A 21,453-nucleotide genomic window follows, 5' to 3' on the forward strand; every position below is an offset into this window, starting at 1 on the left:
TTGAAGCGAGATGATTGCAAATAAAGGGCATGAAATTAGAGGTGAAAATATTAATTTAGCTGACTTATTTCCCATGCTAATGTTATTCAGAGGATCCTGTCTTCCCTTGTAATATTTATATTCCTTCCAGTAATGGGAGTAGTATATGTTTCACTGAGCAGGGGAAATACCACCAGCATTGGGGATATATTATATGAAAGAACAGGCAGATGCCTAGTGGACAGTTTAGGCCAAGACTTTAACATTTAGGTACCTATACAAGTGGCCTGGTTTTTAAAAGTGCTTGGCACCCTGCACTGGAGTCATTTTGACACAGCCAGCACTTTGGGGGCACACTTCTGGAAATCTTGGGCTCAGTACATGTGAATGACTGCATGGGTGGCAGGCATTTTCCCATTTGTCTAGGCTAATAGTTCTTAAACTGTGGGTTGGGACCCCAAAGTGGGTCGCGGTCCTATTTTGAGGGGGTTGCCAAGGCTGGCGTTAGATTTGCTGGGGCCCAAGCCCCACCGCCCGGGGCTGAAGCATGAGGACTTCAGCCCTGGGTGGAGTGGCTCAGGGTTACAGGTCCCCTGCCTGGGGCTGAAGCCCTTGAGCTTTGGCTTTGACCCCCACTCCCCACCTGGGGCTGTGGGGCTTAGGATTCGTCTTTGACCCCCCTACCCAGGACAGTGGGGCTCAGGTGGGCTCAGGCTTCAACCCCCCCCTCCTGGGGTCAGGTAGTAATTTTTGTTGTCAGAAGGGGATCATAGCGCAATGAAGTTTGAGAACCCCTGGTCTAGGCCAGTGAACCCTGGAGTCTGCGTTAATTGTCCTCCATTTGCTATCCCTGCTCTAGTGTATTGGCAGTAACTACACACAGACTTTCTCTCCTGAACTGAGTAGTATATTAATCGTGGTTAGCAGTTATATTTTAAAACTGACATATAGCATTTTATGGCTGATCTCCAAGTCATCTCTCTCCTGATACTATCCCAAAGCACAGTGGAATCAAATATTTCTTTTTAAAATGAACCAGCATGATGGTAACAAGTATACCACCTGATGTTATTGCTATAATCCTCATCCTCTCTCCCCACTTCTTTGTTGTTGTCTTTTTGCTAGGTTATGTTGTATAATCTCTTTGGAGCACGGACCTCTTATTTGATTTGTTCTTAAAGGGACAAGCACACTTATGGTGCAGTATAAATAATAAACCTGGACCTTTACTGAAACTGTTTTAATGTGCAAGCTGCAACTATCTTGACGGATAACAGAGAAGTGTTTGAGGGCATGGAGTATTGTGGCATAACTTTGCATCAAGTGCAAGCCCTTAGCCTTGGGACTTGAGGGGACGCAATCTTAAACTTCATAGCTGTAGCTTTGTATTGTTTGGTTGGTGGACCTTTTCATGCACTTGAAGGGGGGGGAGGGTTGGGGGGGGAAAGGGAGGAGGGGGTTTGTAGTTCTGACAAGAACAGATCAGTTCCTAAAGCAGGGATTTTAGGGTATAATTTAAGTGACTAAGGCTCCTAACTGCCTGACTTATTTTGTAACTGAGACTGACTGACTGAGTCACTTGAGCACTTTAGCAAATATGAAAATCTGACTTAGGTTTACAACATAACTTCCAGTGGCAAACACAGAAAGGATGGTGAAATTAACAGTCACAAACTTCCATTTGAATGTGTTTCTTTTATGCACTGTACAAATGACTTTCATACACCAGTGGAGACCAGGTTGGCGCCCAGAAAAATGATTTCTAATACATAAATTGTGCCTCATAGAATGTAAACACTTTTGATTACATTTTTTAAGAGCGTGCATGTAATAACAGAACTAAAATAAAGTTAGGTTTGATATATCGAAAGAAGCAAAACAAGCAGTTAAATTGGATTCATACCCAGCGTCTTCAGAACACAGATGGTACTGGCTTTTTATATCTGGATATTGGGAAAACATGGTGTTTTTGGCCCATAACTGTAAACGTTCCTTGCTTTTTTCCTCTGATGTCACAAGTTTAACCGTCAGTTTTGGTGGAAGGGGGGAGGGTGAGATTTCACTTCATATGACAATGAGTGCCTGCAAGATGATTCCTTGTAAAGTGACAGAAACCATTTACAATATAAAATATAAATACAGAGAACAAAATGGTTCATTTCCATTTAAACTACTTTGGTAAGTATACTCGCTCTGGCTAATATAGGCAGTAGCTCACAAACTATGGTTCCATCAGAACTTCAAATACAGCCGTGCAAGGGGACCCAGATACAATACTGTTTTGTAGTGTAAATGGGACCTTGAAAGTGACCTTGCAAAGAGGTGTAAATGGGTTTTGCCTTTTTCTTTTTGTTTCTACGTAGTGTATTTTTAAAAAGGTCTGAAAGTTGTTTTTTGTTTTGTTTTTAGCTCCACTCTGGGGAAGAAATGTTTGTGAGGAAATTAAGTTTCCTCTCCTTGTTTTTTACATTATAAATTCAGTACTTGTCTACCCTCTTCTTCCTGGAAAACTCTCTGGATAACTTGAGAAATGATAGGATTATGAGTTCACAGTTACCAAGGAAGAAACATGATTAGAGGGGAGAAGGCTTTTTATTCAGATTACTTAAAATTCTTTTGTGGTGGGTTTTCGCTCCTCTTAAAACCCGTTTGTCATACTCCTGAAGAATAAGTCTTCGATAAAATACTCAACACTCTTGCCCCTTCACTTAAGGATGGAGAATTTGCTTCTTCTGGACCTCTATAGAGCACTCCAGCAAAAATAGGAAAGATAGTTTTGACACTCCTGCTGTTCTGAAGGTGACGAACAGATTAAAAATGGAACCATAGCTAAGGTTTTGTCTATACTGAATCTCAAACCTTCCTGCACCATTTGACATCAGAACACGAACAAGACTCCACCATCTCTGCCTATCCTGGGCTGCTCTTTGCATGACCTCTTTTGTTAAATCCCATAAGTTTTCCCTCTCTAAATGACAGGTTTCAGAGTAGCAGCCGTGTTAGTCTGTATCCGCAAAAATAACAGGAGTACTTGTGGCACCTTAGAGACTAACAAATTTATTAGAGCATAAGCTTTCGTGGGCTACAACCCACTTCCGAAGAAGTGGGTTGTAGCCCACGAAAGCTTATGCCCTAATAAATTTGTTACCCTCTCTAAATAATATTCAATGGAGGGAATCTCTCAATCATCCCTTCTTTTGCATGTTCTCCAGCCACCCAATGGCATGCCTCCCATGGCAGATGGTCTGGATTCATTCTTAACACGTCCCTGATATTTCCATCTTCTCTTCTAGATAACTTTTGGATATAAGGTTGGTTATTTATAGGAAAACAACAGTATGGAACTGTGTTGTAACTGGTTCTGGAACAACTGTGATGGAACTGATTTCTTCCAAAATTGTTGTGCTTAAGTGCAAATAGAGCCTAAAATATGAGGGACAAAGTCAGCATTTTTAAATAACTTTTCAAATAGTGTTATGAAGTTGCTACTGTTCACATGGTTCTGTAATTTGGGATATGACAGTATTTTCATATAATTTTTCTATATTTAATGCTTTTTAAAAAGTGTAAGATCTGTAGGAAAAAAATTCTTCCATTTATTGAGGTATTGTAACTGAGTGGCTAGGGCCGTATACTGGGAGTCAAAATAACCTTTATTTTTATTCCCATTGCTGGTATAGATTTGGGTGTGACCTTTGACGAGTCACTTAACTTCTGTAAGCCTCAAATTCTACTCTAAAAATGAGAATGTTGGTTACCCTTCAGTTTCAGTTGGGTAAAAAGATGTTCTGTATTTTCTCCCCTAAAATGTTGCATAAGGTACTTATAGCATTATCTCTTCTCCCTGCTTCTTATTTTATTGGGTAGGGAGAAAAAAAACAAAAAAACCCAGCTATGGAAAGTAAAGACAGAAGACCTAGGGTTGTTTCAGTGTTAAGTTTGCAAAATCAAACATTGAAGTCAGGAAACGTTAAAAGTGAGGATTTCTGCCACAGTGTGAATGTAGAATGTGAGTATGTATTATACATATGAGTATGTAGTATCTTCTATTCCTGCCACTTTGTTAACAATAACTTACCCATTAATGACTACCTATAATTAGGTGAATCTTGAAATATATAGGATCCACAATGCAGTCAAGCTAATGCAAGAAAAAGTTTAACTCTTTTTAGGGGTTTCCTGACTCTTGAGTACTTGATCTTGTAAGCTTAACATTCCATTGTCTGGTTTTTCACATTTATATAGGGGGTTTTGTTTTGTTTGTTTTAAATAAAGTGCAGAAGTGTCTTTCATCTGGAAGAAACCTGCATATTATTACTACTTTCACACTCAGAAAAAGCATGATCTAGCACAGGGATCGCCAACCTTTTTATGCCCATGATCACTTTTTGAATTATTAAGGGCAACCCAGGATCTGCCCCGCCCTGCTCACTCTCCCCAACCCTCACTCACTTTAACCAGGCAGGGGGTTGGGGTTTGGGATGGGGGTGCGGGCTCTGGGCTGGGTCTGAGGGGTTCGCAGTGTGGGAGGGGGCTCCAAGCTGAGCCTGGGGCAGGGGGTTGGGGTACAGGAAGGGGTTAGGGGTGCAAGCTCTGGGAGGGAGTTTGGGTGCAGGAGGAGGCTCCGGGCTGGGGCAGAGTGTTGGGGCGCAGGAGCGGGTACGGGGTTCTGGCTCTGGGAGGGTGGATCAGGGCTGGGGCAGGGGGTTGGAGTGCAGGAGGGAGTTTGGGGTGCTGGTTCTGGGAGGGGGCTCAAGGTTGGGGGTTGTGGTATGGCCTCCTGCCGTGCGGCACTTACCTTGGGCATCTCCCGGTTGGCGGTGCAGCGAGGCTAAGGCAGGCTGCCTGCCGCAACCCCATGCCACTCCCGGAAGGGGCCAACACGCCTCTGGCATCGCCCCTGCAGCTCCCATTGGCCACAGTTCCCCGTTCCCAGCCAATGGGAGATGCGGGGGCAGTGCTTGCAGGCAGGAGCAGAGCGCCGAGACCCCTGTCCCCCCCGCCCATGGTGCCGCGCTGGCTGCTTTTGGGAGTGACGTGGGGAAGGGGCAGGCTGGGAGCCTTAGCAGCAGCCCCTCTACACCACCAGAGATCGCAATTGACTGGGAGAGTCTCTAGGATCGAGCAGTCAATCGCGATCGACCAGTTGGTGACCACTCGTCTAGCATTTAAGGTACTAACCTGAGACCTGAGAGACCCAACTTCAATTTCCTGCTGTCCCACAGATTTTCTTTTTGACCGTAGGCCGTCTTTTTTTTTTTTTTTTTTTAAACAACCAAACCAACTCTCTCTAGATTTTTCCTTGAGGTATAGTGTTAACCTTGCCTTTACTTTTGTTTTTAGCACAATTTCATTTTTTCAAAAATTCTTTAGGTGAGGCTTCCAGATTAAACATTCTTTCAAGAACAGCTAATGTGTCAAGAGCAGTTCTGTGGACTGTGAAAGAAGCATTAACAGATGGCTTGCTAGTGGTCAAATGTGTAACTTCAGCCCCTGGCACCTTGAGATAAGGTTAAAATTGCTTGTATCACAAGGCAGTGTATTAACTTGAGGAAGCTTTTTTTTGTACTCAGGAATTTCCAAAATTCCTTGTAGATAAATACAAGTGCAGTAAAGCAGCTTAAACCAATCCATTTGAAAGCTTCCCAAAAAGACTGTTTAAAGAATTCTAGTCACATGCTAAGCATGTGAGGCTTTGCTGGAGTTTTAATTAACTTCAGCCGGGAAGTTGCTGGTTTGTCCTGTGACAGTCTATTAACTGTTTAGCTTTTCTTTGGGAATTTATGTAGGTATAGCAATATCCAAAGGAAGCCTCATTTTTCAGCTTCAGTCTTGAGCCACTTGAAATATCAGAAAATCAGTTCTAAAGTTTTACTCTTGTTCCTTTAGCGGGAAGCACTACCAGGTTTAGGAGGTGCTTAATTGAGAGTGCTATCATATATGCAAATCATCCCTAGTTAGGAGGGACAGTCCATATATTTTAATAAAATATTTACAGTTCTCCCTCTCTGGCCCTCCAAATTGCTTTCTGTATTCACTGTCTTTTGAAGGAATTAAAAAGTGTGCCCCTATTTTTCTTACCGGATGTTCCTATTTATAGCTTTCAGTATTGACAAAGATACTCTATTGGATATCTACCTGGTGAACTTTTATCTCCCAACATTAACTTTTAGTTCAGCTTCAGTGTGCAGAGTAGTAAGACTTATGTGGAACCAAGTTGGAATGTGGCAGAAGAATACAGGCATTGCTCCCTCTTGGCTCTCCCGTGGCTGCTAGCTGCCTTAAAGGATGCCATGTCTTTTTCTCTCCCAAACCCCAACAGCACCATTATATATCTTTGTACATACATTGTATGCCTATAATATAGAGTATATGTTGTCAATCATGCCCCAGTTGCCATGCTCTGCATCTTTTTCAGGGAGTCGTAGCTGAAATTGTGAGATAGGTGCCACAATGTGCAGGCACAAAAATGGTTGGCAGGTGTATTGTGTGTGTGCTTTCCACTGATTTACCCAAACCAAACTGTTTAGTGTGGTCAGTGTTGCGTATCATGGAATAGTGCTGAGGTCCTTGTACTAAAGCATGTCCAAGTGGTCTTTTTGGAGTGCATGACGACCGTGGGAAGTGCCAGATGGTCTCTGTCTCAGTTCTTATCAGTGGGCATACTCATGTTTTTGACCTGCATGATGGGACTGGAACTATAGGATATTAAGAAATAACCTGTTGTCACAGATCATCTCCTCACTGAAATCAGGGCCTTTCCTTGCTCCTGTGAGGGTAGTAGATCTGGGCTGGAGTGTTGGGATCTGGAATTCTGTGCTGAGAGACTGAGAGACCCAATAAAATACCAGAATGTTTTGGGGATATTGCTTCACAATCACTGGGATATCTTCTTAGTGGTCTAGTACAAATTTATAAGTGTGTGTGTGTGTGTGTGTGTTTGTTTTACAACCGAAACAACATCTGAAATATTGCTCCCTCCTCCACCATCCTCAGAAGTCACCATGGTACACAATGTCCAGCAACAGTGGTGGAAGGCTTAACTGAAGTCTGATCAGTTGCATCACAGAGAACTCTTAGATGTTTCTGGGGTGATTAAGGTGAAGAGACTTTTTGTTTCCCCTTAGCCATAGCATCTGTGAAATCTCGACTCTCAGGAGTGTATCAAGTTATTGATGGTTTCTCCTGTCACAATTTAGTTACAATTAAGTGTTTCCCACACAAGGGAACTGTCAGTCTCTTTCAAAGATAAGATTGATTAGATTTGGCTGAGCTGACTGGTTCATGAGAAGTGTAGGAATGGATTTGCAGAGATGTGGTATTTGCTGGTTTATTCTCTCAGTTTGGCTTACTGAGTGTAGGTATTTTTGGAAAGATGTTACCTTTTGAGATTGACTCTTGTCCTTCATATCTGCCTAAGGACAAAGGGGAGATTTGAGTCCCATTATTAATATTGCTTCCTTTTGAAGAGGACAAATATCCAACTCATTTAGACAAGTACTGGCTAGATCTTTGTTCAAGAAACTTTTTTTATAACATAAAAATGGCTATACTGGGTCAGACCAATGGTCCATCTAGCTCAGTATCCTGCCTTCCGAGAGCGACCAATGCCAGATGCTACAAAGGGAATGAACAGAACAGGACAATCATCAAGTGATCCATCCCCTGTTGTCCAGTGCCAGCATCTGGCAATCAGAGGCTTAGGGACACCCAGAGCATAGGGTTGCACCACTGGCCATCCTGGCTAATAGTCATTAATGGACCTCTCCTCCAGGAATATATCTAATTCTTTTTTGAACCCTGTTATAGTCGTGGTCTTCACAACATCCTCTGGCAAAGAGTTCCACAGGTTGACTGCATTGTGTGAAGAAATACTTCCTTTTTGTTTGTTTTAAATCTGCTGCCTATTAATTTCATTTGGTGACTCCTAGTTCTTGTGTTATGAGAAGGAGTAAATAACACTTCCTTATTTACTTTCTCCACACCAGTCATGATTTATGGACCTGTATCAAATCCCCCCTTAGTTGTGTCTTTTCCAAGTTTTCATAGATTCATAGATTCTAGGACTGGAAGGGACCTCGAGAGGTCATCGAGTCCAGTCCCCTGCCCGCATGGCAGGACCAAATACTGTCTAGACCATCCCTGATAGACATTTATCTAACCTACTCTTAAATATCTCCAGAGATGGAGATTCCACAACATCCCTAGGCAATTTATTCCAGTGTTTAACCACCCTGACAGTTAGGAACTTTTTCCTAGTGTCCAACCTAGACCTCCCTTGCTGCAGTTTAAGCCCATTGCTTCTTGTTCTATCCTCAGAGGCTAAGGTGAACAAGTTTTCTCCCTCCTCCTTATGACACCCTTTTAGATACCTGAAAACTGCTATCATGTCCCCTCTCAGTCTTCTCTTTTCCAAACTAAACAAACCCAATTCTTTCAGCCTTCCTTCATAGGTCATGTTCTCAAGACCTTTAATCATTCTTGTTGCTCTTCTCTTTCTTGACAGGGTGCTGGAGTCCTGAGCTGGCAGGGAATACAGAAGCAGGGGTAGTCTTTGCACATCGGGTGGCAGCTCCCAAGGGGGTTTCTGTGATCCAATCCGTCACAGGCATCATGATATTTTTTGTCTTATTATCTATCCCTTTCCTAATGGTTCCTAACATTCAGTTAGCTTTTTTTGACTGCAGCTGTACATTTGAGTGGATGTTTTCAGAGAATGATCCATAATGACTCCAAGAGCTTTCTTGAGTGGTAAAAGCTAATTTAGATCCTATCATTTTGTATGCATAGTTGGGATTAAGTTTTCCAATATACATTTCTTTGCATTTATCAGCATTTAATTTCATTTGCCATTTTGTTGCCCAGTCACTCAGTTTTGTGAGATCCCTTTGTAACTCTCCACAGTCTGCTTTGGACTTAACTATTTTGAGTTATTTTGTATCATTTGCAAACTTTGCCATCTCACTGTTTACCCCCTTTTCCATATTATTTATGAATATGTTGAACAGCGCAGGTCTCAGTACAAATCCCTGGAAGACACTGCTATTTACCTCTCTGCATTCAGAAAACTGACCATTTATTCCTTCCCTTTGTTTCTTGTCTTCTAATCAGTTACTGATCCATGAGAAGACCTTCCCATGAGAAGACCTAGGGAGGTCTTCTCATGGATCAGTAACTCCATCCTTAGAAGTTTTTAAGGCCTGGCTTGACAAAGGCCTGGCTGGGATGATTTAGTTGGTGTTGGTCCTGCTTTGAGCAGTGGATTGGACTAGATGCCCTCCTGAGGTCTCTTCCAACCCTAATAGTCTATGATTCTATGATTCTCTTATTCCATGACTGCTTAGTTTGCTTAAGAGCCTTTGGTGAGGGAGCCTTTCCTAGTCAAAGGCTTTCTGAAAGTCGAAGGACACTATATTCATTGGATCACCCTTATCCACATGCTTGTTTGACCCCCCTCAGAGAATTCTGATAGATTGGTGAGGCATGATTTCCCTTTACAAAAGCTGTGTTGACTCTTCTCCAACAGTGTTCGTCTATGTGTCTGATAATGGACAAAATCTATAGTAAAGAACAGAATTATCAGCTGCCCACTTACCAGCCTCTCTCCAGCATCTCTTTTTAATAAGAAACCACCACCAGGAAAGTGGTAGTAGTGTCAGCTACAGTTTATTCTTGGATTCCACATATTACATTGATCCCTATTGGTCTGGTTTCAGGCTGGGGTACTGTCCAGAATCAGTATTATTACTGGTGTTTGATGTCCCTCTGGTAATGGACAAGGGTAATATCTGTATATTGACGTTGGTAGATCTCTCAACAGTTTGTGATACTTTTAACCAGAAAGTATTGTTGGCTATTTCCAGGATGGAGTGAAGATGGATGGAGGGGTTCTGTATTTGGGTTTAGTTTGGGGGTTTTGTTTGGTTGGTTCATGTTCACCCTTATTGTTAAAAACATGGCTGCTAAGATGGGAGCAATACAATGCTACTGGATAACCTTTTCATTTTTTGTCCAGATGCCTAGATGACATGGTGCTAACTATAAATCACTTAAACTTAAATATAAAGTGTGTAAAGTTTGAACAAATGACTCTTCTTGTTACTAATCAGAATTGGTCTGTGTCTTAGCTAGGGGAATCTCAGAAGTAAAATTTCAAATTTTAGCAGCCCCGAGCTGATACTTTTGGGTCTTGCGTATGGTCTCTAAGTTACTCATAGGTAATAATAGCAGACCTCCAAAGGTTGTTTTGGATAATACACCAGAAAGTTCAGGTGCTATCCAAATTTTTGAGGTCTCCATCCTACACTGATGGAAAGAGGTTTTCTACCTTAAATAAAACTGTAGCACTGTCTTGCTTCCGTCTATGGTGGCTGACAGTTTTGCATGATTGTTGTGTGCCTCTCACCTCAGGACTTGCCATACTGGAATTGAACAGCCAGCCCAGCAGAGGAACTGGGAGATCTGTTGAGTCTATAACCAGAATAACTTCAAAAGTGTGTGTGTGTTTATGGGGGGAGAGCGTGGTGGTGGAGAATAGCATTAACCATGTGGTGTTGAGGGAACAGAAGAATACTTTAAAATATTCAGACAAAAGATTCCATTTTAGGCAAGGTATACTTTTAGCATTAGTTCTCCCATCCCTACTACTAGTGCCATCTCCCAAAATAAAACTAACCAAGGCACCAAGGGGCAGAGAGCTGAGTGAGTTAGACAGCTCATTAGCAACAGGCTGCTTAATCTAATCTTGCCTAGCTTCTTCCCCAGCCTGTAATATGGTGTATTAAAAGTGGATTGCTGAAGTAGGGTTTTAGTCAAACTTGTTTAGGGCATGGCTACACTTGCAGATGTAGAGCGCTTTGAGTTAAACCAGCCTTTGGAGAGCACAGTAGGGAAAGCGCTGCAGTCTGTCCACACTGACAGCTTCAAGCGCACTGGCGTGGCCACATATGTGGCACTTGCAGTGGCATTGGAAGTGGTGCATTATGGGCAGCTATCCCAGCATGCAAGTGACTGCAATGTGCTTTTAAAATGGAAGGGGTGGGATGGAGTGTGACAGGGAATGTGTTGCATGTATGTGGGGGGGGAGAGTGGGTTTTTGAGGGCATGAGAGCATGTCAGCATGCTGTCTTGTAAATTCAGACAGCAGCAGACCTCCTCCTCCCCCCCGCCTCTCTCTCTCTGTCACACACAGCATTCCGCAGTAAGGGCTTGCATGCCGGCTGTCAGAAACAGAGCTTTGAAAGGGCCTTTCTGCATTCCTACAGAAGTTCAAAACAATGACAAGAGTGGCCACTTGACTTAAGGGGATTATGGGATGTTTCCGGAGGCCGATCAGAGCGCAGTAACACAACACCTCGTTCACACTGACGCCCGGGCGTTGTAACCAAAGACGCAGCAAATGTTATTCCACTCGCCGAGGTGGAGTGCCAGCAGCGCTGTAGTCGTGGAGTCAGAGCGCTCTACGTGCCTTGCCAGTTTGGACAGGTAGTGAGCTAGTGCGCCTGGGGCTCCTTTATTGCGCTGTAACTCGCAAGTGTTTTTTTTCCATGCACTCAAAAAGAGACACTTACCTTGGTGTACCTCAAAACTGAATAAAGACCTTATTTCCCCTTCCAAATTTAGGTGATATAATTTTAAACTCTGAATTTACCATGCCTCTGCTGAGCTAATTAATGTAACATTGAGGGTAGGAAGTGTTGTCATAAGAACGGCCATACTGGGTCAGACCAAAGGTCCATCTAGCCCAGTATCCTGTCTTCCGACAGTGGCCAATGCCAGGTGCCCCAGAGGGAATGAACAGAACAGGTAATCATCAAGTGAACCTTTCACTGTCACTCATTCCCAGCTTCTGGCACACAGAGGCTAGGGACACCATCCCTGCCCATCCTGGCCAATAGCCATTGACTTATCTAGTTCTTTTTCTTTTCTTTGTTTTTTTCTATTTCTGTCCAGTGGTTAGGGTTGGGGTCTTGAGGTTGAGACTGCTGAGCTTTACTCCTACTTCTGCCTTTGACTCACTGTGTGACTTTGCACAAGATACTTAACCACCATCCGAGGCAGAGAAATTATTTTGCTGTGTAGTCTTAAATAGTACCATAGGTATGCCTGGTATGTTACAGACAAGTCCAAAATGCCAGTTCCTGCCCTGAGGAGCTTCCAATCCTAATTTAAATTTGACAATTAAAAAAAAAAAAAAAGGCTGGGGGAAGGGAGTACAGGGAAGTGAAGTCTAGGACAGTGAAATATTCTGAGAGATTCTTATTGTTACTTACACATTTTCTGTCAGTTCTGCTTTTTGGTTAGTGTTTACAAATATTTAAATTTGGGGGATGGTGTCCGAAATAAGAACTGAAATGCTGTTTACCACAAATAGATATGTCTTATCTTAGAGAGATGGTACATGAGGATTTATATAATGGTTTTCAAAGTATTTCAAGATCTTCTGATTTTAAAAGTGCAGTGGAAGTGCTAAGTATTGTTGCAACATTAGTGCTACACTTGGTGGTAATAGTCAGTCCAAGTTCTACATATATACCCTACAAGCAACAATAAAATTAATCTTAGGACTGGAAAGGATCTCGAGAGGTCTTCTTGTCCAGTCCACTGCACTCAAGGCAGGACTAAGTATTATCTAGATCATCCCTGACAGGTGTTTGTCTAACCTGCTCTTAAAAACCACCAATGATGGAGATTCCACAACCTCCCTAGGCAATTTATTTCAGGGTTTAACTACCCTGACAGGAATTTTTTCCTAATGTCTAAGCTAAACCTACTTTGCTGCAATTTAAGCCCATTGTTTCTTGTCCTATCATCAGAGGTTAACAAGAACAATTTTTCTCCCTCTTCCTTGTAACAACCTTTTATGTACTTGAAAATTATCATGTCCCCCCTCAGTCTTCTCTTCTTAAACAAACCCAATTTTTTCAATCTCCCCTTATAGGTCATGTTTTTCAGACCTTTATTCATTTTTGTTGCTCTTCTCTGGATTTTCTCCCATTTGTCCACATCTTTCCTGAAATGTGGTGCCCAGAACTGGACACAACACACCAGTTGAGGCCTAATTAGCGCGGAGTAGAGCGAAAGAATGACTTCTCGTGTCTTGCTTACAGCACTCCTGCTAATACATCCCAGAATGATGTTTGGTTTTTTGGCAACATCCTTCCACTGTTGACTCATATTTAACTTGTGATCCACTATGACCCCCCCCCCCCCCCCGATCCCATTCCGCAGTACCCATTCCTAGGCAGTCATTTCCCATGTTGTATGTGTGCAACTAATTGTTCCTTCCTAAGTGCTTTGCATTTGTCCTTATTATATTTCATCTTATTTACTTCAGACCATTTCTCCAGTTTGTCCAGGTCATTTTGAATTTTACTCCTATCCTCCAAAGCACTTGCAACTCCTCCCAGCTTGGTGTCATCCACAAACTTAAGTGCACTCTCTATGCCATTATCTAAATCATTGATGAAGATATTGAACAGAACTGGACCCAGGGCCGATCCCTGCAGCACCCCACTTGATATGCCCATTCTTTTACCACAGTGGGCACTCATAGTTCCCAGTGGAAGTTGAGCCTGCAAAATAAAGTCTTGATTCTGTAATCTGATCCATACAGGGGGAAAGCTATACCTGTGTAGAGCCGCACTATTAATGTCTTAATGGAAAGTAAACAATAAAAGCGTCCACCCTGCTCCCCAAATCCACTGTCATCTTATCTGGAAAATCGTGGAGCCCATGTTAGTGCACCTGCAATTTTAATTTTGTTGTCCAGTAAATTGTTCAGTTAAAGCAAAACTGCCTTTTCCCCCAACATGGACGCTACAGTGGGCTCAGCTGTGTTGTTAAAATTTGGTGCTTCTCTCCAACAATTGGTTCTTAGTCAGAGAGCTCAGTGAAGACTTGTATTGCTTTGTTGAATCTGTAGACGAAGAATTGATCACATTTATAACATGCAAGCAGAATAAAGTCCAGACCAGTAATATATCTACATGGTGCTTTAATAAGGCTAGGTTCACAAAGTTGAACACAGTTATGAACCAAGTCAGCTGGGAGAGAATTTAGTCACAGAAATGTGAATGATAATCGGGAATCATTTCAGAACACCTTACCAGATGCCCAAAAAGCCACAATCCCACAACTGAGGAAGAAGGCTGGTTTAGAGGGGAAGTGAAGGTGCGCGCACACACAGGGAAGAAAGGGGACGTTGATAGTAAAGAATATAAACCAGAAGATAAGAATTGTAGAAAATTGACAAAGGAAGCCAAGGAACAAAAGGAAAAATCTATTACCATCAGAGTTAAGGACAATAAGAAGTTTTTCAAATATATTAGGAACAAAAAGAATTCTGACAATGGTATTGGTCCATCAGTAGATGGAAGTGGAGAATGATCAATAATGATGCAGAAAAGGCAGAAGTGTTCAATAAATATTTCTGTTCTGTATTTGGGGGAAAAACAGATGATGCAGTCTCATTATATGATAACATTCTTTCTGTTCTGCTACTATCCCAGGAGGATGTTAAATAGAAGCTAGGGGGGAGGGATAGCTCAGTGGTTTGAGCATTGGCCTGCTAAACCCAGGGTGAGTTCAATCCTCGAGGGGGCCACTTAGGGATCTGGGGCAAAAATCAGTACTTGGTCCTGCTAGTGAAGGCAGGGGGCTGGACTTGATGACCTCTCAAGGTCCCTTCCAGTTCTAGGAGATAGGATATCTCCATTAATTTATTTATTTTATTTTTTATTTATTTTATTTATTTATTTAAGCTACTAAAGTCAGACACTTTTAAATCAGCAGGTCCAGATAACTTGCATCCATAAGTTTTAAAAATACTGGCTGAGGAGCTCGCTGGACCAATAAAGTTGATATATATATTTTTTTTAAATAAACCTTCGAGCACTGCTGAAGTTCCAGAAGACTGGAAGAAAGCTAATGTTGTACCAGTTTTAAAAAAGGGTAAATGGGGTGACTGAGTAATTATAGTCATGTCAGCCTATCATTGATTCCAGGCAAGATAATGGAGCAGCTGATATGGGACTTGATTAATAATGAACTAAAGGAGGGTAATGTAATTAATTCAAATCACCATGGGTTTATGGAAAATAGATTCTGTCAAACTAACTTGGTATCTTTTTGGTGGGATTACAAGTTTGGTTGATAAAGGTAACAGTGGTTGATATAATATACTTAGATTTCTGTAAGATGTTTGACTTGGTACCACACAACATTTTGATTAAAAATCTAAAGCGATATAACATTAACATGGCATATATTAAATGGTTTAAAATTTTTGTGTGGATATAATCTAACAAACGTTTCATTTACAGTTCCTCTGTTGGAAGTGCACTCCCGCGAAGACGCTGCTGTGCATACATTACCATTGGAATGATATGCATCTTCATTGGAGTTGGATTAACTGTGAGTAATGCACTCAATATTAATTTCCAGTGGGTCTCCTCCCTTTTCCAGCATTTAAGTAGAATCTCTTCAATTTCTGCCTTCAGTATTGCCTGTCACCATCCCACTAATCGTGTATTTATGCTCTGGCATGCAACTTTAAAAGGCTGGTGGGCTCTTTTAAGGTTGTGTTTAGAGCTGGCTGGGACACTGTGTATTTCAGTTCCATGAGAAACTTTGAGGTTTTGGGAAAAAAATTATTCCTGATTTGGGATGAAAAGCCAAAACCTCGACATTTTTTGCAGAACTGAAATTTCACAATGCTTAGTTTCGGAAACCCTGAAGCATTCCCTCAACAGGAAGATTTTAGTATTTTTGAAACAAGAAATGCTCCTTGGCCTCCTGCCAGGTGAGGAGCTTGGAAGCCCAAGCTCCCCAGCAGCCTGCCACATAGGCAGGAAATTAGGCCTCTTAGGTCTGTTTTCCATCAGCCGTTTAATTGAAATTGAACCACTCCAATAGAATGTTTCAATTTCGCAAATCAGCGAAATCAGCAAATCAGCATTTTGCAATGAAAATTTGTGACCAGCTCTAGTCGTGATATTGATCTAGCTTCAAGAGACTGCCAGGAAGCCATGTAGACTAAACCTTCCTGTCCCTGAGGGACGACAGTAAAATATACATGGTCTCTAGAAAACTTTTGATAGAGAACTATGCACAACACCAGCTTTAAGGCCACTGAGTAAGTGTGACATACCAGCATACAATCCAGACTAATGAGCAGTTATGTCACTCCTGCCCTGCAACCTTGGGTGCCTTACAATGCCTTGCTGAAATAGCTCTCACCTGGGTCACTCAAACATGCAAGCCACACCCTGAGTGTCTGTATGTACCTGCAGCCTGCCAGCCACGTTTGGGTTACATGCTGGTTCTCATCAGCGGTGGCTGTACTGCAGGGTGACCCCAACACATCCCCAGTCTTAGATTTTCTCCAAGAAACATATGTCCTGTACTGCCCAGCTCTCTCCTGGACAGTACAAATTATATTAAGTCAGTTATTCCTTTAAGAGATCAATACGCACACAACTTGTCACCCCAAATATTTACCCAGACACTTCAATTTGAACACACTGGATTAGATAAAACAGTAAAGTTTAGTGACTACAAAGAGAAAGATTTGAAGTGAATACAAGTAATGAGGCATAAAAGTCAGAAAGAAAAAATAAAGGTAAAATAAAGGAAAATAAAGATAAAATGTTTATTAATACCTAACTTAACAAACTATATCAGATTCAAGAAAGTTTCTGACCACATGCTTTCAGCTGTCTTACTGACCAAACCCCTGAAGGTCAGGTCTTGTCCCCCAGAGTCCTTTGTCACTTCAGGTTCAGTGAATATAATGGTCAGGGAAAAGGGTACCTTAGGGCATTTGTCCCTTCTTTTTATTGTTTCAGTCCTTCTCTTGAAAAACATTTCCAGCTGGACACTAGGAGACAAAGAGTCTATGGAGAAGGATGTTCCCTGCTGGCTTTTTATCACCCTTTTGAGCTTTCTTTGTTTCCCTTCCTGCATGATGACTCCGTTTACTGCTTAAGTGCAAATTAAGCAGAGCACACCTTTCTTTGTTTAGGACAGACTTGTTTGCCACCCTCTGTTTGGGCAGGGCTGTGGGGTTTGGATCATGTTTTAATAACACTATACAGGCAAATCTTATAACTTTACATACAATGTTGCCACACATCAGGACCATACTGACCAGCAAATTATGAGTTTTCAAATAGCACCTTACAAGACGTGCCTTCTACAAAAATTATTTCAATAGTGTTTAGGGTGTGAACACAGGGTGTATACATTCTGTCACAGTAAGATAGAAGATATAATTTGCAAAAGTTGCCTATATAACTTGAGAGCTAAATAGTTAAGCAACACAATGACTGACAAATACAATGCAGACAAGCACAAAGTAATACTTTATTGTAAGAAATAATTTTAGCTACTTTAAAGAAATTGTTGGATTCTGTTTTAACTGTAACAATTCATAAAAAAGATCAGTGAACACATCTGGTCAGTCTGCTGTAGTGGTAAAAAAAAAATCAAACAATCTGTTAGGCTATATTAGGAAAGGGACATAGTTTAATGCTGCATATATTAATATACCATTATATACATTGATGGTACTCTCTTACCTTGTCTGCTGTTTCTTTCTAGTCACCCCTCTTAAAATGAATATAGGAGAGATGAGAGGAGCAGCAAAAATTCTTAGAGACATGGAAAGATTTGCACATACAGAGAGATTTAAAACATCAGAAGTGTTTACAGGTAGATGTGTAAGAGGGCCAGATAGAGAGATGTAAAATAACGAAAGGTGTGGAGACGGTAATCTTGATGTTCTTATTTAGCCTTTCCAATAAAAGTAGAACAGTGCATCATGCAGTGAAATTAAAAGGCAACAGCCCAAATTCTTGAGCTGTTACCACTCAAGAAAGAGATCTTGGAGTCTCTGAAAACATCCACTCAATGTGCAGCAGCAGTCAAAAAAGTGAACATAATGTTGGGAATCATTAAGAAAGGGATAGAGCCTTTGGTGAGGGACCTTGTCAAAGGCTTTCTGAAAATCAAAGTACAGTATGTCCACTGGATCACCCTTGTCCACATGCTTGTTGACCCCCTCAAAGAATTCTAGTAAATTGGTGAGGCATGATTTTCCTTTACAAAAAACATGTTGACTCTTCGCCAACAAATCATGTTCATCTATATGTCTGATAATTCTGTTCTTTACTATAGTTTCAACCAGTTTGCCCGGTAGTGAAGTTAGGTTTACCAGCCTATAATTGGCGGGATCACCTCTGAAGCCTTTTAAAAAAATTGGTGCCACCTTAGCCATCTTCCTATCTGGTACAGAAGCGATTTAAATGGTAGGGTACATACCACAGTTAGCAGTTCTGCAATTTCACATTTGATTTCCTTCAGAACTCTTGCGCGAATACCATCTGGTTTTGGTGACTTATTACTGTTTCATTTATCAATTTCTTCCAAAACCTCCTCTAATGACACCTCAGTCTGGGACACCTCCTCAGATTTGTCCCCTAAAAAGAATGGCTAAAGTTTGCTAATCTCCCTCAGCTGTGAAGACCGATGCAAAGAATTTATTTAGTTTCTCCACAATGGCCTTATCGTCCTTGAGTGCTACTTTAGCATCTCAATTGTCCAGCCTGATTTTGATTCCTTCTCTTACTTCAACAAATTTACATTTTGTCATTTATAATCCTGTGATTCTCAGATCAGAATTATTTTAGGAATCTAGATGCAAATCAGGGAAGGAAATATAGAAAAGTGTTTTTCCACTTCTTGTGATGTTCCCAACATTTTCCTATAGTGGTTTGACCCAGCAAATTTTGTTTTGATTCTGTGGCCTCACTGATGAATTGTGCTTTTAGCTATTTAAGAGTCAATAGTTAATTGGTGCTAACTAATAGTTATTCCAAGTCCCATGAGCTAGGTTAACTCTTGAGTTATTCCATGACTAGGTCTGTTATAGCACAGAGCCTGGCCATATCCCTCCGCCTTGGCTAGCACATTATTGACATTCGCTTTTATTGTCAGATGTTTATGCCTTCTTAGGGTCTCCTTATCCAAGTTCCTTAATTTAATGTTTATGATTTCTACTTCCTTCAAGTTCAGATGCAGCACAGGTGACTTGCCATCTTTTTGGATCCTCTCTTTTGGATTTTGAGTCTGCAAAGGCTTCTCCAAGCAATCATTCTTGTATTTCCTGTGCAGCAGTGTCCTGCTAGCCTCTGCAGTCAGCTCAGCAGTCTCACTCTGCTAGCCTTGTTGGCTCCTGCCACTGAGAAAGGCAGCAGAAGGGCTGGTGCAGTTTGACTAGCAGCACAACATAGTTCCATCCTGCTCTCCCTGTCAATGGTGGAAAGGGAGGGGAAGAATTCTGAGTCCAGGGATGGATTTTTTTTTAGTCTAGAGAGTTGCACAGGGGGTATTCTTACCCTGAAAGTGTCATGTCAGAGAGGGCTCAGAGGGGGGGATGTGGTGCTGAGCTGTGGAGAGGTTAAGTAGGAAGAGGAACAATTTTCAGCTTGAGGGCATCCGGCTGGGACGGGAAGGCTTCTGAGTAATAGGAGGATTGAAGAGAGTTAAGGGAGACTGAGTCAGGAGGGAGTTGGGAAGTTTGAGAGCAAGGGAAAATGGGGCTGGCTGGTATGTGGATGGGAAGGATGGAAGGGTAACAGCTAGATGTTGGGGGAGTCAGTAGTATGAGACAACAATATGGTCACAGAGAGATACTGTCTCCTCCCCTGCTGCTGTCTTCTATAAAGCTTCCAGGTTTTCATCCTGATATGGGGATGGTGCTTTTTCTTCCCATTTCCTTACCAAATTCCCTTTTCTCTCACTCTGATGCTTTCCTGTGACACCCCAATTGCAGTGTTCCAGTTTTCTTCTTGAAAACCTGCTGGGATGAAGGGATATAGATTTATACTGTAGCCCCACCCCTTACTGTGGGTGCCAACCTCCATTACTTTTCAGTTAGAAAATCTCCTGTTAAGTGTTGGCTCAAATCTTGGCTTCTCAGAGTGAAACATTCCATTTGTAAACCAGACCAGAAATCATAATCCAAACTCCCCTTTCCATCTGAGATCCAGGGCCGTAAAAGGTTTCTCTCTATCTGCCATTTCAGCCCCAACATGGGGAGGATTTCTTCTGTTATCTCCCATTTACAAGTCATCCTCTCTGGAACATGGGTTCTGTTTCAAGTGTCCTGTAGCTATGTATCAAATTCCTGAAGCTTCTCTCCCCTTCCTGGATACTTACTTATGACTACCCTAACAATCTGAAACCTGTACCTCAATCCACACACGACTGGGGAAAAAAACAACCTTATCCTCTCCCCAACCACCTATTTACCCTCCAATCTCAAGAGCTGAACACAAACATCTGGCACGCTACAGTTCATATTGTCACCAGTGAAATGGTAAAGCTTCTCCCAGGTTTTGCCAATAGAGGTTGGTGCTGCTATATAGTATCACTGTAAATATCTTCCAGTCTTCTAGGGGTGAAGGCTGAGGAGAGCACCTTAGCAACCAAACTGCTGCATTTCCATTACATGGTGGGGAAGAGAGGTTTGGGAATGGGGTTGGGAACATAGAGTCTACATCCTTGTACCCATGTCCCCAGCCTGCAGAACAGTAATGGAACCTCTGTAGTCAATACTGCAGCCTTAGAATGACAGCAACCCCACAGCTACATACTGTGGTGCAAGGAGCCCCCTGCACAGGAGTTGAATTTTGTCTTTATGAGCTTACTGACACCCTTAACTTGCACAGTATAACTGCCCTGGTTCTATGATGGGCCTTTTGTACCCTCAGATGAGTAGTGGAGGACTGGCCTGTAGTGGAGGGAGTGAAAGTAAGAAACTATATATGGAGTTTAAAGGCAATTTCTTTGAGTTTTGGTACGATTTTAAATATTGGCATCGTTGACTTGAAATAAAAAAATATACCTTCATGGAACTAAAAAAAAGGTACTGTGACCCTTGACAGTGCCTATTAAGTTTAATATGTTTATCTAAAAACACTTTTTTCCCCTCTTAAATTGCTTAGACTGTTGTGTTGCTGACATTTGTTTTTCTTTTTTTTAGGTTGGTACGCAAGATTTTGCCAGGCATTTCCATGCAACATATGTTTCTTGGGCTATTGCTTATCTCTTAGGCTTGATCTGCCTTATTCGAGCCTGTTACTGGGGAGCCATAAAAGTTAGTTATCCAGAGCACAGTTTTGCATAGACTTATAATGGTAGATTACAGCAGGTGAAAAAGTCTAGTGATTCTGGATGCTACATGTTGGACATTTTAAAAACTTTTCCTTTAAGGATTCCATTCTGTTACAAGTAGTTTTAAGACTGGGGATCTTTTAAGAACAAATGTTCATTGCACTACATTATATGCAAATAGTTTGTTTTGCTGCTAGATTCCCAAGCTCTGAATACTAAAGCTTTGTTTACATGTTCATGCACCTGTCTTAAAGGTATTATTGAATTTAATTCCAACAAACAGTATTAAATTTTACG

The 21,453-nt window shown here is 41.7% G+C and overlaps 1 protein-coding gene across 1 annotated transcript in view; it reads left to right on the forward strand.

Annotated features, from left to right (window-relative positions):
* PIP4P2 (phosphatidylinositol-4,5-bisphosphate 4-phosphatase 2) overlaps positions 1-21,169 on the forward strand; it is a 64,225-nt gene extending 43,056 nt beyond the window's left edge. The window contains exons 6-7 of the mRNA XM_065399753.1: positions 15,303-15,393; positions 21,026-21,169. Of these exons, the coding sequence (XP_065255825.1) occupies positions 15,303-15,393; positions 21,026-21,169 (235 nt within the window). The remainder of the gene's footprint in view (positions 1-15,302; positions 15,394-21,025) is intronic.
* Positions 21,170-21,453: the final 284 nt, after the last annotated feature.

This window comes from Emys orbicularis, chromosome 2 (genome assembly GCF_028017835.1).
Source record: "Emys orbicularis isolate rEmyOrb1 chromosome 2, rEmyOrb1.hap1, whole genome shotgun sequence".
NCBI classification, from domain to species: domain Eukaryota; kingdom Metazoa; phylum Chordata; order Testudines; family Emydidae; genus Emys; species Emys orbicularis.